This window comes from Pagrus major, chromosome 4 (assembly GCF_040436345.1).
Source record: "Pagrus major chromosome 4, Pma_NU_1.0".
Taxonomy (NCBI): Eukaryota; Metazoa; Chordata; class Actinopteri; order Spariformes; family Sparidae; genus Pagrus; species Pagrus major.
The window spans coordinates 19462465-19474993 of record NC_133218.1 but is presented as its reverse complement, the minus strand read 5'-3'; the positions used below and the strand labels follow the sequence as shown (position 1 = coordinate 19474993).

Genomic DNA, 12529 nt, shown 5'->3' with positions numbered 1-12529 from the left:
ACCCTTTTTCCATTTGCCAGTTTACTTCTATAACACATTGACACACACACACACACAAAACAAGTGTCGTCTCATAAAAGGAAAAGGCAGACATAAAAGCACAGGTGTTGCTAGTCACATTAACAGTGGCTCCCTTATATTCAGCTGTCACAGTGGGCGAGCATGCATAATACCAAGGCCCTGAAACTAAAGCTGTGAAATTGCTGTTCCTGCTGTGAAATGTTGAAATATCTGCTGTAAAAAAAATTCTGTAATAGGAATATGTAGTCCATGATAAAAGACCTCTTGTTCCCTCAAGTTAACAAAAATGTAATTACAAATGATTGGACATAGTTTCTAAGCAACTACTTTTTTGCCAACAGTAGTTCAGCATAAGCTCCTGTAGCTAAATCAATTCAGTGTTATTTTACTGTCCAGTTCATTAATTTTGATATTAATCAAAATGTCTTGAAATTAACCATAAACCAATTGTGTTGACAAAGCTGAGAAGTGCATTTGGCAAAACAATATCAGATTTTTCCCTCCATGCAAGTACTCGACTTGTTGAGTTTCCATCACCTATACAGCTACACTTAATTTTTGTTTGTGTATTCACAAATATACACGACTAAACCATAATGCCTTCAAAAGAATAACTGAATGCTTGCTGGGAAAATTGGGGTCTTGAGGAGAGGGCGATAAACCAAAACCGTTCAGGCAACTCATTACAAATAAATATTTGAAACCAGACAGAATGCAATTCAATTTGGCATCAAGGCTCAATGACTCATCGGCCCCCATGGTGAGAACGGATGGAGTGATCAATTGAAATGCCTCAAAGGGTTTGTTGTGACGAGGCCATATGTTGGAGTGGCGGAGGGAGCAAAGGAGAACGCACTTAGACATTTAAACAATACATTAGCAGTGACAAGTGAGACGCTGGCTTTCCCAGACTGAGAAGTAAAGCACTCAGGTTTTGTATTTTAAAAGTTGCGCTGGCTTCATCATAATCATGAGACATAGGTCAGAGGAGAAATTGATAACAGTGCTGCTGAGCAGGAATCTTATTTCCACTGAACTGGTTTAAGGTTAATTTAAAGACAAACTATAGTGATTCATGTTTGAGCCAAATTAAAGTGTTAAACAACAAGGTGCGCTAATAGTGACTTGAAATAATTTTTCATTATTTTGGGAAATACATTTACTTGCGGTCTTGTCAAGAGTTAGGTAAGAAGATTGATACCACTTTCATGTGTGTGTGTGCTAAATGGACCTGGAGCCAGGAGGCAATTAACTTAGCGTAGCTTAGCTTAGTTTAGCTAAACATTGAGATTGGGAGCAGGAGAAAACGCACTGAAAGGCTGACTAACATGTTGTGCTTTGCTTTTTTAATCCATGCATAAAGAAAATGGATCAAAATGTCAGGTATTCACTAGGAATCACTTCTTGTACTCCTGGAAACCAGTGGCAGGGCACACTGATATAATGCATTGATCACTGAGCCTTTAGATGTGTTGGTAGCATCCCTACCATATTTATCTGTTGCTGGCTGAAGCTTCACATTAAGCATATAGACTTGATGTTTTATCTTTAGAAAGGAACCCCACTAGCTTCCCACAGAGAGGTATATTCTTCTTGGGGTCCTTATTAACACTTAAACCACAAAAAATACAAATTAAAATAGCGTAGTAATAACAAGATCAAAAAGACACAGCACATGTCAATGTGAATATCAGAAAACATAATGAAATAACATTACATATAAAAAAGAAACAAAAACAAAATTGTCAAAAAACAAATGGCTCCAAAAACAAACAAAAACACACCATGAGAGTGGTAATTATCATTTCATCTAACTCTTGGCAAGGAAACAAGCAAATTTCCCAAAATGTCGAACTATACCTTTAATAATCTATTAGTAATACACTGACTCATTTTCCATTAAGTCTTTAGTGTATTGTTACTTAAATACTACGCATGCAGATCATAATTTTAAGGATATCAGACCTACTGGAAATGAATGGATTCCCTACATTCAGCTGTTTATCATGTTGGGATTAGAAGAGACGTGATGGGCAACATGTAGGGGAAATCTAGGCAGCTGGTTCTGAGAATGAGTATGTGACAGTGACATGTTCTTGTATTGTGGTCGGAGGTGTGATGGTAAGCCCAGGAAGTGCAGTCTGAAAGTTGCCCATTCACCGAAGGTCATATCTAGGAGGTCTTTAAGGTCATCTGGATCACCAAAGACCAGTGCAGAACCACTGAGGCCATTGCTTCTGACGATATCAACATACTTACTGGGGTACTCCATCCTCTCCAACTAGGAAAAAGAAGAAGTTCAGCATCATAAACACACAGGAATAATATTTAGCTCCTAATCAATCCTGTGCTTGATTAAAATTGCCTACCTATGCACAAGGGATTCACAGGAAATGCAATGTATTTGTCAGTAAAGTGTAGCACTTACAGAGATTGCACATCGGAAATGCCTCCACAAAACATGTTCCTTCTCTGTATTTTTTGATAGCGGATTAGTTTTAAATATTGCAGGGAGTAAGGGAACATGGAGCAGCTACAGTGAGCTTTTAGAGGAGGCGACAGGCTGCACAACTCTAACTCAGGGTAACTGCATCTGCTGTGTCCTTCTGCTGTGCAGAAAACTACTCATGCCACGAGAACACAAGATCTTCTGTTGTATTTCTGATAAGGAGCTGCTCAAGAAGTATTTTCTGTTGCATTTATTTTGAAATCTTAAAGATTAAGTTAAAATAAATGTATTACCTCTTCACAAACATCCTCTGTATTCATATTGATGATAGTTGTGATTGGCAGAGGAGCTAGGTTCCTCATCCAACCAGAATCTTTCAGTCTCGATGTCCCTCTGATCCGAGCCAGCTCCTTCCTAACTGAATGATCCAGGTTCACTGTCGCCACTTCAAATGTCTTCAAGTCCTTCACGGTGAATTTGAAATCTACTTTGAGAAATATTTCAAACATCTCAGGATCTCCATCCTGCTCGAGGAGGTCCTCGATCTGTGCACTCATCACATACAGCTCAGCCCTGGACTCACTGAAGACTTCCCATAAAGTCTTTGAATCATCAATGTTGGCCACATTCCCGCGATCAATGTCCGCTCTCTGCTGAGCGTCTTCTACACACTGGATGATCCAGCTGAGGCGGCAGGGCCACTGATTGGCCAAGACCACCCATGCTGCAACGTGTTCTGGTTGAGGAAGCTCCAAGTCCTCCATGATTATCACAGTCACTCGGATGGAGTTAATCACTCTTCTCATCGACATGGTGTCATCTAACATGTACTTGTAGAGATTCCTTTCACCTTTCACCAACTTCTCTACCTCCTCCTCCTTTTCATCGAGCAATAGATCTAACTCTTTTGTCACCACTGAAAACTTATTTGAGGAAGATCTCTTTTTGAGGCTTCCAGTTCCCTGTTTTTTGATTTTTGAATTGCTAGTGAGGTCATAAAATAAACGGCCCTTCGAATCGTCGCACAGCGGCGGGACTGTGAAGGCCAGAGTCACAATGCTGTTTAACAGTGCATACGCTCTGTCCTCTTTGCTGAAGCAGCCATCTGCAAAGTTCACTTTCTGCACAAGAACATCTGGGTTGACGGCCAGAATGGAAATAAACGGGCTTTCCTCATCTGAGAGCAGAATGTTAATAGCGTCAAGAACTGTGACAATTTTCTTTGGGGAGCATCGGTCCAGATTGGTGATCTTCAGTACCACTCGGATCCGTCTCCTCTCAAACACCTCCATAAACTGGATGAAGCAAGAAAGAAACCACATTTCCTTCCTCACTTCGTTCATGAAGCCCAGTTGGCTGCTGATCCGCTCATTGTCCATCCCCCTCCTAATGTTCAGATCCTGGCTGAAGATGAGGTTCTTACCCATCTGAAAGATAAACCTCAATGCGCTTGCTGCCGGTACTCCTAACGCAGCGATGATCAGGCCCTCAAACACCCCCACCTGGCCTGTTGTTCCATTCACTGCCTGGCTAGCTTCAATCTCAGGGCTGGGAAGGCCAAAAGCAAACAGGAATACCAGGAAGATAGTCGGTACCACAAGAATGGACAGGACGAGAAACCACAGAGGGCAGCAGCAAACCTTTTTGGACCTCCAATGGTTAGTACCATCCTCCACTATCTAAAATGTTTAAAAAAACAAAACACAGAACAAGTGTGAAGCAGATTATACATCACAGCTACGTTTTTACATTTCTGCAGCTCTTTGGTCAGGTTAAAACAACAAAAATACTTTGTAGGGCTTAGGAAAGCATGCTTTGGGTTAAAATATTCCCTTTCACAGGGTGCCCGTTCAAAATTAATCATTTCGTGAGTTACTGTTCATGAATCAAAATTGGGCAACAAAATGTTTTTTAATCATTGAAAATTTGCAGTTTAACGGTAACTGCGGGAAGTATTGGGAATTGTTAAGAACGAAATTAGGAAATTTACAATTCAGTTTAGCTAAAGGCTAAAAATAGAAAATTTAAAGTCAACTTCTTCTATGTACGTATTTTCCCGTTTTTTTTCCCAGGTCGCTACGCTATGACATTACTAAAACATGATTGGTTAGTTGCAATGATGCTGCAGGAACAACACCAACATGGCGATATCAGATTGTGCAAACTAAGATGATGAACCTGCTACACATCATCATGTGAACACTGTCGTTGTGAGCATATTAGTATGCATTTAGTTTAAAGCACAGCTGTACCAGAGTACAGCCACACGCAGCCACTGGCAGGCTGTAGACTTGTTTAATAACTACAAGAAGTTGAGATAATTCACACACCTTCGTCTTGACTTCCTCTTCTTCATCATGTTGAGCCACACGGTAGAGCACAAGCTGTAATTTCCCGAAGCTCATCTGCATGGCCTGAAACAGCCGTATAGCTATCCCAGCCCACAGCAGGTCACTACCTGCAAAATGCCAGGCACTAAAATGCACAAAAATGAACCTGACGTTATGGTGCTGCAGGTTCTCCTTATTCCAAATGGGCCTGTAGAAGAGCAGTCGGCCAATGAGAGCTAGAAAGCCTGTGAATGAAGGGTTAACCGAGCGAGGACTTGATCTTCCCTTGTATTTCTTCTCAATCCTTGAAGTCTCCACCTTCATGTTCGCTGAAGAGACACAAGACATATTATTACATTTAGGATAAATCATTTAGCCGGTTGGGGCACATGTAAGGATAAGCAGTATCAATCAAAGCAGAGATAGGAAGACAGGAACAACATGTTGGGTGGTTGGCTTGGATGTAAGGAGGATAATGAATAGAAAGTTTTTAGAGCGTTATGTGGAATAGTAAAGCAACACGTTTTTGATCATGGCACTACACCCAAAACCTATTCCAGGGAAAGTAATCAGACTTCTCGGCAGAAAAACATAATTATATGCAAATGATTGAGCTTTTTCATTTGTTCACATTGAGACAAGATGCTCAATAAAAAAGTCAAATATAGAGTTGGTGTATAGCAGTGTTTCTCAGCTGTCTTGCAACATTTCTAAGATATAATATTGTGTGGACATTAATCACTAATTCTCACTAATGAAACCATCTATCTCTGAAACATGCATATCATTACTGAAACAGATGCCAATTGGGAGATAAATTAATGAATTAACAAATAATATTTTGCTTCAATTTGTATAAAGAAGATTGTTGCAGTAATGAGATAAACCAGTAAAATGAAGTTAATATGCAGTATTTATGTTACAAAACCTTCCCCCCAGAGTTTCAAGTAAGTCTTTTCAGGCCTGTCAATAATTATTGATTTTGGACAGTTGCAGTAACGAGATTTTTCAAGGATTTATTTGGTGAACTATGAATTAAATTGTGATATATTGTCAATATATCTCTTAAGATGAAGATGCACGATTATCCTAGACCTTGCGTAAGTTTCAGGGATAATGGCCTTCTTTATGTCTTTTAAAAAATGTTCAAAGTTGAAGGATTTCGTGAGAACGACCAGTGAAAAAAAAAAAATAAAAAAAAAAAATATATATATATAATCATTGTGACAGTCCTGTACTGCAAGACCTTCTGGGTTCTCACAAAAAACAACCTTAAACTTTTTTTTTTCTATTGGAGACCTCCACTGAATAAAGCACATGCTCCATTCAATCTGTTCAATGTCGCTGGTCTATAAAATGAAAATCTGTAGTTTCACAGATTTCATGTGCAAGAAGACTCTTACTTACTTGATAAATCCTGATGTCTCTTAAAATGTGATTTGATGGGTTTTGTCTTTATTTGTGTTTTTCAAAAATGTGCTTCTTAACATTAAAGCTCCTGTTAATCTGTTTTTTGCAGACATCATCTGTAAATAAATGCTGTTTGCTTTGGTTGCATTTGTTGTGTTAAGATCAACACTGAGGGGATTATGTACAGCCTCTGAAAGGGCACACTGTCTTTTAAAGGCAACCACCTGTTATCAGTTTATTGTTGTTTATTTAGCCTATTTTCTTTATCAAAACTGACAGATAAAATGGCTCATTACAGCACAAAATTACATATAAAAGCACAATGCATTTAGAATAACACATCTACTATCCCCACGCCACACCACAGAGCCCTTATCTTTCACAAACAATCAGGTCCAAAATAAGACTCCATACACTGTAAAACCATAAAGGTTCCTCTATTAAATAAAGGGTCAGAGCTTCGAAAGGGGGAGGGAACACGAATGTTAGGAGATTCCTCTAACAAGCACTTTAAGGAGATTGCACCAAAGTATTTGTAGTGATTAAGATTGCGTATACCAATGTTTTGTAACTGTAAGTACTAATTACTTTTATAGTATTATGGTGTTGGGAGTGTGTAATGAGGGCACACATTATTGTGCAACTCTATTTGCCATGCACAGTGTTTAGGAGGATTATGGGATGTGTATTTAAGAACAAAGAGATCCTCTACAGGCCCGCAGAGCTGAAATACAACAAACCTTTCAATCAGTCTGTTGTTAAGAATTCATTCAAGCATGAGTCAGCTCTGAGGTGGTACACAGATCATTCAGAAGTAGCTCACTGATTTTCTGACTGCAGTGGCTAAGTCAATGCAAGCATTAAATATGTATGTTTACAGTTTTTAATGATACTATGCTGCAACAACATTTTTATTGTGCAGTTTCTACAGTCGACGCACCATAGTTTCAGCCCTTGCAGTCACGTTTACAGTGAACACAGAAACACTCTTACATAAAAACAATTTGCATGCAAATCATTTCAAGTTTAGTTTTTATGTTTGATGCCAAATACACATTTTTAAGACCTTATAACATCCTACAGTCCCTACCCACATACTGTAGATACGGTTAAAGGACAGGACTTCAAGGAAAGCGTCCAGCAGACAAAGAGACCACATGTTAGGGTTCAGATAGAGTGTTTACAAACCTTCCAGCTGTCCGAGGATCATGTTGAGTCGATTCTGACATGCGGAGTAGAGTCCTACAGTTGCAGGTGATGAAACCTTTGTCAGGGTCTTGGCCAGCGCAGATGCATAAATTTCATCTGAAAGAAGAATAAAACTTTGAATCAACATTTTTCATTTCACACTTCATTTTGTATTCACATCAACTTGATAGAACAACACATTAGAGGTAACTTAAGTTGAAAGATTATCTGACACACCTATTCAAAGAATTTCTGCCGTTAAAACTGAGAGAACTGCATCTCCGGTCGACATGCTCACAGGACTAATTTAAACCGACAATGTTCTTATAGCTCAGTAATGCTGAACTAAACTGAAGTGACAGTGCAGGTACATGACATGTTCACTTATGCATTAACAAAGTGAGCATTCATAGCATTCACTCAGAAAAATAGGAAGTTAAATGGAGCCCTTGACCTGGTGTGCAGAAGCCACTATTCACGTAATCTTCAAATGTGCACAATGATATTTACTTTACAGGCTGATGGTTGCATTATACTAAAACCTCAAACTGTAAAGTTAGTTCATTTTTGCAATATTTGTCTTATAAGTGAATGACAGTAGAGTTATTTAAAAATAAAAGAGCTCACAGGCCAATGTGGATTAAAATGGGTAAAAGAAAAACAGCTACTTTATCCGTTTTAATTATACCCTTGTCATTACTCAGTTTAACAGTAATATAGTAGCTAATTATCTCTTCAGCATAAAGGTATGAGACCTTGATGATCCACAGTCAAGAACAGCAAAATGCAGTGTTAATGGACACGTTCACCCAGAAATAAAAAAGTTTCGTAGTCCACAAAACATTCATGGAGGTTCACAGCAAAACAGCATTGCAGCATTCTCCTAAACAACTGAAAAAAAAAAAATTAAATGACTCCATACAGCCCGTCTGGTGCCCCGAGATCCCAAATGGATTTGAAATTCAGGACAGTCCCGAATTACAAGCAGTTGTCCCAAATCCTGACTGCTGTCCTACTGTCTTGGAAGTTAGACTAAACCAGTTTTGATTAGTTATAGCGTAATAAAACATTAAAAACTGATCATTGTTGAACCCTTTTTTTAGTGTTACCCTGCAGCTGGCTCTGCATTGGCTACAGCAGTTTGAAACCTACATGAATTATAGCTGGTTTTCTTTTAGCTGTGTACAGTAGTGCAGCAAATAAAACAAATAGCTACTGCGAGATCGATGTTATGAAGTTGTTGAATTAAAAAAAAATTATGAGGAAATTAAACTATCCATTGCTGACACAGAGCCCTGTGTACCATGACGTGGTGAACATCCAGCCAAAAGGCAAACATGTCCTGCAGGTATACTGGGAGGAGTGGGGAGGGAAATACCTGTGGATGACTGCTGCCTTGATAAACTAGAGATTTTTATATGTGTGTTGACTCTCATGTGTTTTACTGTTCATTGCCACCGTGAACAGGTGACCACGCCCATCCCCAACTCCCCTGTCCCAAATTTCACTCATCCACATCTGGTCACCGTAGCGCTTTTAGCTTCACAGCTACAGTGAAGATTTCAGCTTTTAAAAGGATGTAAATATATATATTTGGGATCTTGTCTGCACTTGACGAGCTGTCTGGAGACATTTTATGTTTGTCAGTTGTTTTTTTTAAAAAGTTTTTAAACAAGTGTCCGTCTACTTCAGTTGTTCAGGAGAATGCTGCAGCTCTGTTTTGCTGTAAAGCTTGAGAAATGTCTTGTGAACTACAAAACTTCACCGGACTTTCCATCTGCATCATGATAAAGACCAGCAATAGATGAAAAAAGATTGTTGGTGTTTTTCGAAGAAACGAATCATTAACACAGATGCTGAAGATAATTCAGCCAAAGGAACAGAGGATGGAGACATTATGTGCACGTCTCTGCCTTAGACAATATAAGCATGCACACTCAGCTCAGGATAATGTTCACAGACGAGTGCTAATGACTTCATTCACATTGTTAAACTGAAAGTGAAAACTGAGCCCTTCGAACCTTTCATTATTATCTGCAGCTAACCTGTAACTTACCTTTTGTTGGCTGAGACATGATGACTGTGTCGTGGGACTGAAGCTTTGACAGAAAATCCCTCTGACCTGTAGAGAATAGGGAACAGCAGGGACCTTAGTGCAGGCAGTGGAGGTCTGTGAATGTATGTGTGTGTGTGTGTGCGTGTGTGTGCTTTCTGCTTAGCAACAAGTCTCTCTTTCCTTCTTCCTTCACATCTCTTCCTCATGGCAGTGCGAGGGATGAGGGTAGAGGAATCACAATACCCAAATGCTGCAGACGTCATTACTCTGACATGCCACGTCTGTTTGTCTTTCCCAGTGTAGGGTGAGAGTAAACACAGGCTATGATAAGGCGTAGAAACACTTAAGTAGCAGTTTTAAAGTTGAGCTGAATTGAAAAACGACTTTTTGACCATTTTACATCACATCTACTGTCACATTCTGCACCTATTTAACAATATATGCCAACATTTGCCAGTATATTTCTTTGTATTTATACAGGCTATCAAATCCAGTCACGTCTTCTTCCTGTAAAACAAAATGTCACATGTGCTTATGTAAGCTTGTGCACACCAATTTCAACCAATAATATCAATCCATTAATTGATCCGAGCAAGAGAAAGCAGAGCTAAGATTTCATGCCAGAAAGGCTGTCTGAGTGTTCAGTGATTCGGTTTGTTCACTGATATGAATCACATTTTATAGAGACAATGTTTTTTGGTTTTCCCTCTAATGTCCTCTGGCTGCATGCTCTGCCTGAACCCTTGATGATTTACAGAGTTTCCTGATGAACAGATAGCTTGACTTATCACTAAAGTAGCCGCTAACATAGGCTAACTGTACAATGTTCCAAGTGAACACAGCTAGTGTCGGGACCAAACACAAACTCAGTGTTCAACTGGGGCCAGTTTGAAGGGAATCCAGTACCGAGGTGGTTTACAGAGTTTAGCTGCCCTTGGACCGTTACTGCTTGCTCGTTTAGCCATGCAGCTAACGTTAGCGGTCCTATAAGCTGAGCAGCATTAGGCCTTGGGTTGCCAAGAACCAAACTCGGTTAGAAAACCCACTTGGTAGGCTGCTGTGTTCCTGGTCATCAAATTGACAGCTGTCGGTTTAAGGTATTTATTTACTTTTTAAATTTTTTAAAAAATGTATCCAGTTTATTTCTCAGGGAATGTGCTGTAAATATACCAGAATTAGCCAAGAGGCTAGGTTTTCACCTATGCGAGCCCTCTAATCACTTAATCGGCCGTCTTCACTGGGAGCTCCCGGTCAGACAGAGTCAGCTAAATGACATGTAGCTGCATGACGGGGGCAAAACTCACATTCTGCGCAATAAACGCTAATGAAAGTTTAAGACCCTTCCTGCCTGATCAAGTTTGAAGTTTCTGTAAACCACAGATACGTCCATGTGTGGCAAACATGGCATATAACGTTCACATTAAATGTTTATTAGCTGACTTTCAGGACGTCAGGAGGTGGAGGGGACAGAGGTGGCGTTATAAGCCGCCTGCTGATTTCCAGCCCTTTCTGTGGTGTTCACTGGGAGTCGGATCATCTCAATCCGCGATCATGGCGACCAGAGCTGGTATTTTAAGCCCAACCATGATCTTTTCCTCACCTTTACTTAGTGGTTTTTGAGCGTAAACCTAACCAGAGTGCAAGGTTTGACATCACTGATTCAGTAAACCTGGTTCAACTTGATGACTCGGTGTTTGTTCTTTAACTACACACCTCTTAGCTAAAAATGAAAGTTCCCAGTGTGGCACCAGCGTCCTTGAGAGTGCTTACATCGCAAAAACAGAAATTCACAACACACGAGTGATTGTTTGTCTTTTTCTCAATGTTGATTGACATGCGTTAAAGTGAGTTGTTTTAAGGTGATATCCTGACATTCATGTTTGATTGTGCACCCTTCCAGAGGTCAGGCATCTGTTATGAGAACAGGAATGTCAACTTTTTTCGCTGTGTCAGGGATTAGCTTTCACTACCTTGTCCCTTCTGGCAACATATTTGCTCTTTGTGTTCTTGTCTGCACACGCTTAATAGCTTCACAGACAGTGTAACCGAGGTATAAAGAGTCACAGACTTATTTAATTTAAAGTTTATGTTTAACTTTGGCAGAAGGACCTTTGATCAGTGTGTACAAAAGGATACTAACCGTAAAACTTCTGTAATGATGCCATAAGCTGCCATAAAATAATGATGTGTTTTTCTTGGATAGAAGTGTGTTAATGATGAAAGAAGCTTACCTGGTTATGCTCCAAATGTCAATCTTGATCTTTTTTTCGACTCATCGTGAATTTTAATTTTAACGGATCCAGGAAACAGACAGGACCATGCAGCTGCAGCCAAGGTGTGGTGAACCTTTTACCCCCCTAGACCTCAGTGCCGTAAAACTTTATAACACTGATAAGAGAGGAGGAAAAAAAAGGCACCTGATAACTGGAGGCTATGTAGGCTGGACACTTTTCAGGAAGTGAAGTTACATTCGAGATGAAATTATTTCTGAGAGATGGAGCTGTACATGTCGTCCATTCTCCTTTTCCAATCCGTTACCCCCATACTCCTGCTCCCAATCTTCTCTCTGTTCACAGCATCGGAGTGAAGTGGGTAGTTCCTGAAAGCATTACGAGGTAGAAAAATCCCCATTCTTGCTATAGCTTCTGGCATTCACTGTCCAACTTTTTTCAGTCCATGGAAAAATGTAACAAATGAGTGATTTCATGCCTGAGCCCGGGGTCTGCATGATTCATGAAGTGAATTCCTAGTTTGGAGTCCCTCCGGTTGAGAATGGCTGGGTCGCTCTGCATGGCCAGAACTGACATGCATAGCAGTTAAGATGCCAAAGCAGCAGCACCAAAGCCTTTCTTGCCTAGAGCAGGATTTGTTATGACATAACTGGTTAGTCAAGCTTTGAAAAACAAGCTAGGAGCCTAATTTCCCTTGGCATATTTACTCCTTTTTGCATTTAGCCTACTTTTACCATCTGGTGTCGCAGTAAACCTCACAACACAAGTCCTTCACAAACAAATAAACTTTGTGAAGTAAATCATTATAAGATTTTTAATATGTGAAATTCTGATGTTGCATCTG

At 39.8% G+C, this 12529-nt stretch overlaps 1 protein-coding gene across 1 annotated transcript; it reads right to left on the bottom strand.

Moving 5' to 3' along the window:
* Window positions 1-2014: 2014 nt before the first annotated feature.
* On the bottom strand, window positions 2015-7546 carry nkpd1 (NTPase, KAP family P-loop domain containing 1). The gene is made up of 4 exons (XM_073463834.1): window positions 7399-7546; window positions 4801-5129; window positions 2764-4149; window positions 2015-2302 (listed from the first exon to the last, which is right to left on the bottom strand). The coding sequence occupies exons 1-4, from the start codon at window positions 7544-7546 to the stop codon at window positions 2015-2017; spliced, it is 2151 nt and encodes a 716-aa protein (XP_073319935.1).
* Window positions 7547-12529: the final 4983 nt, after the last annotated feature.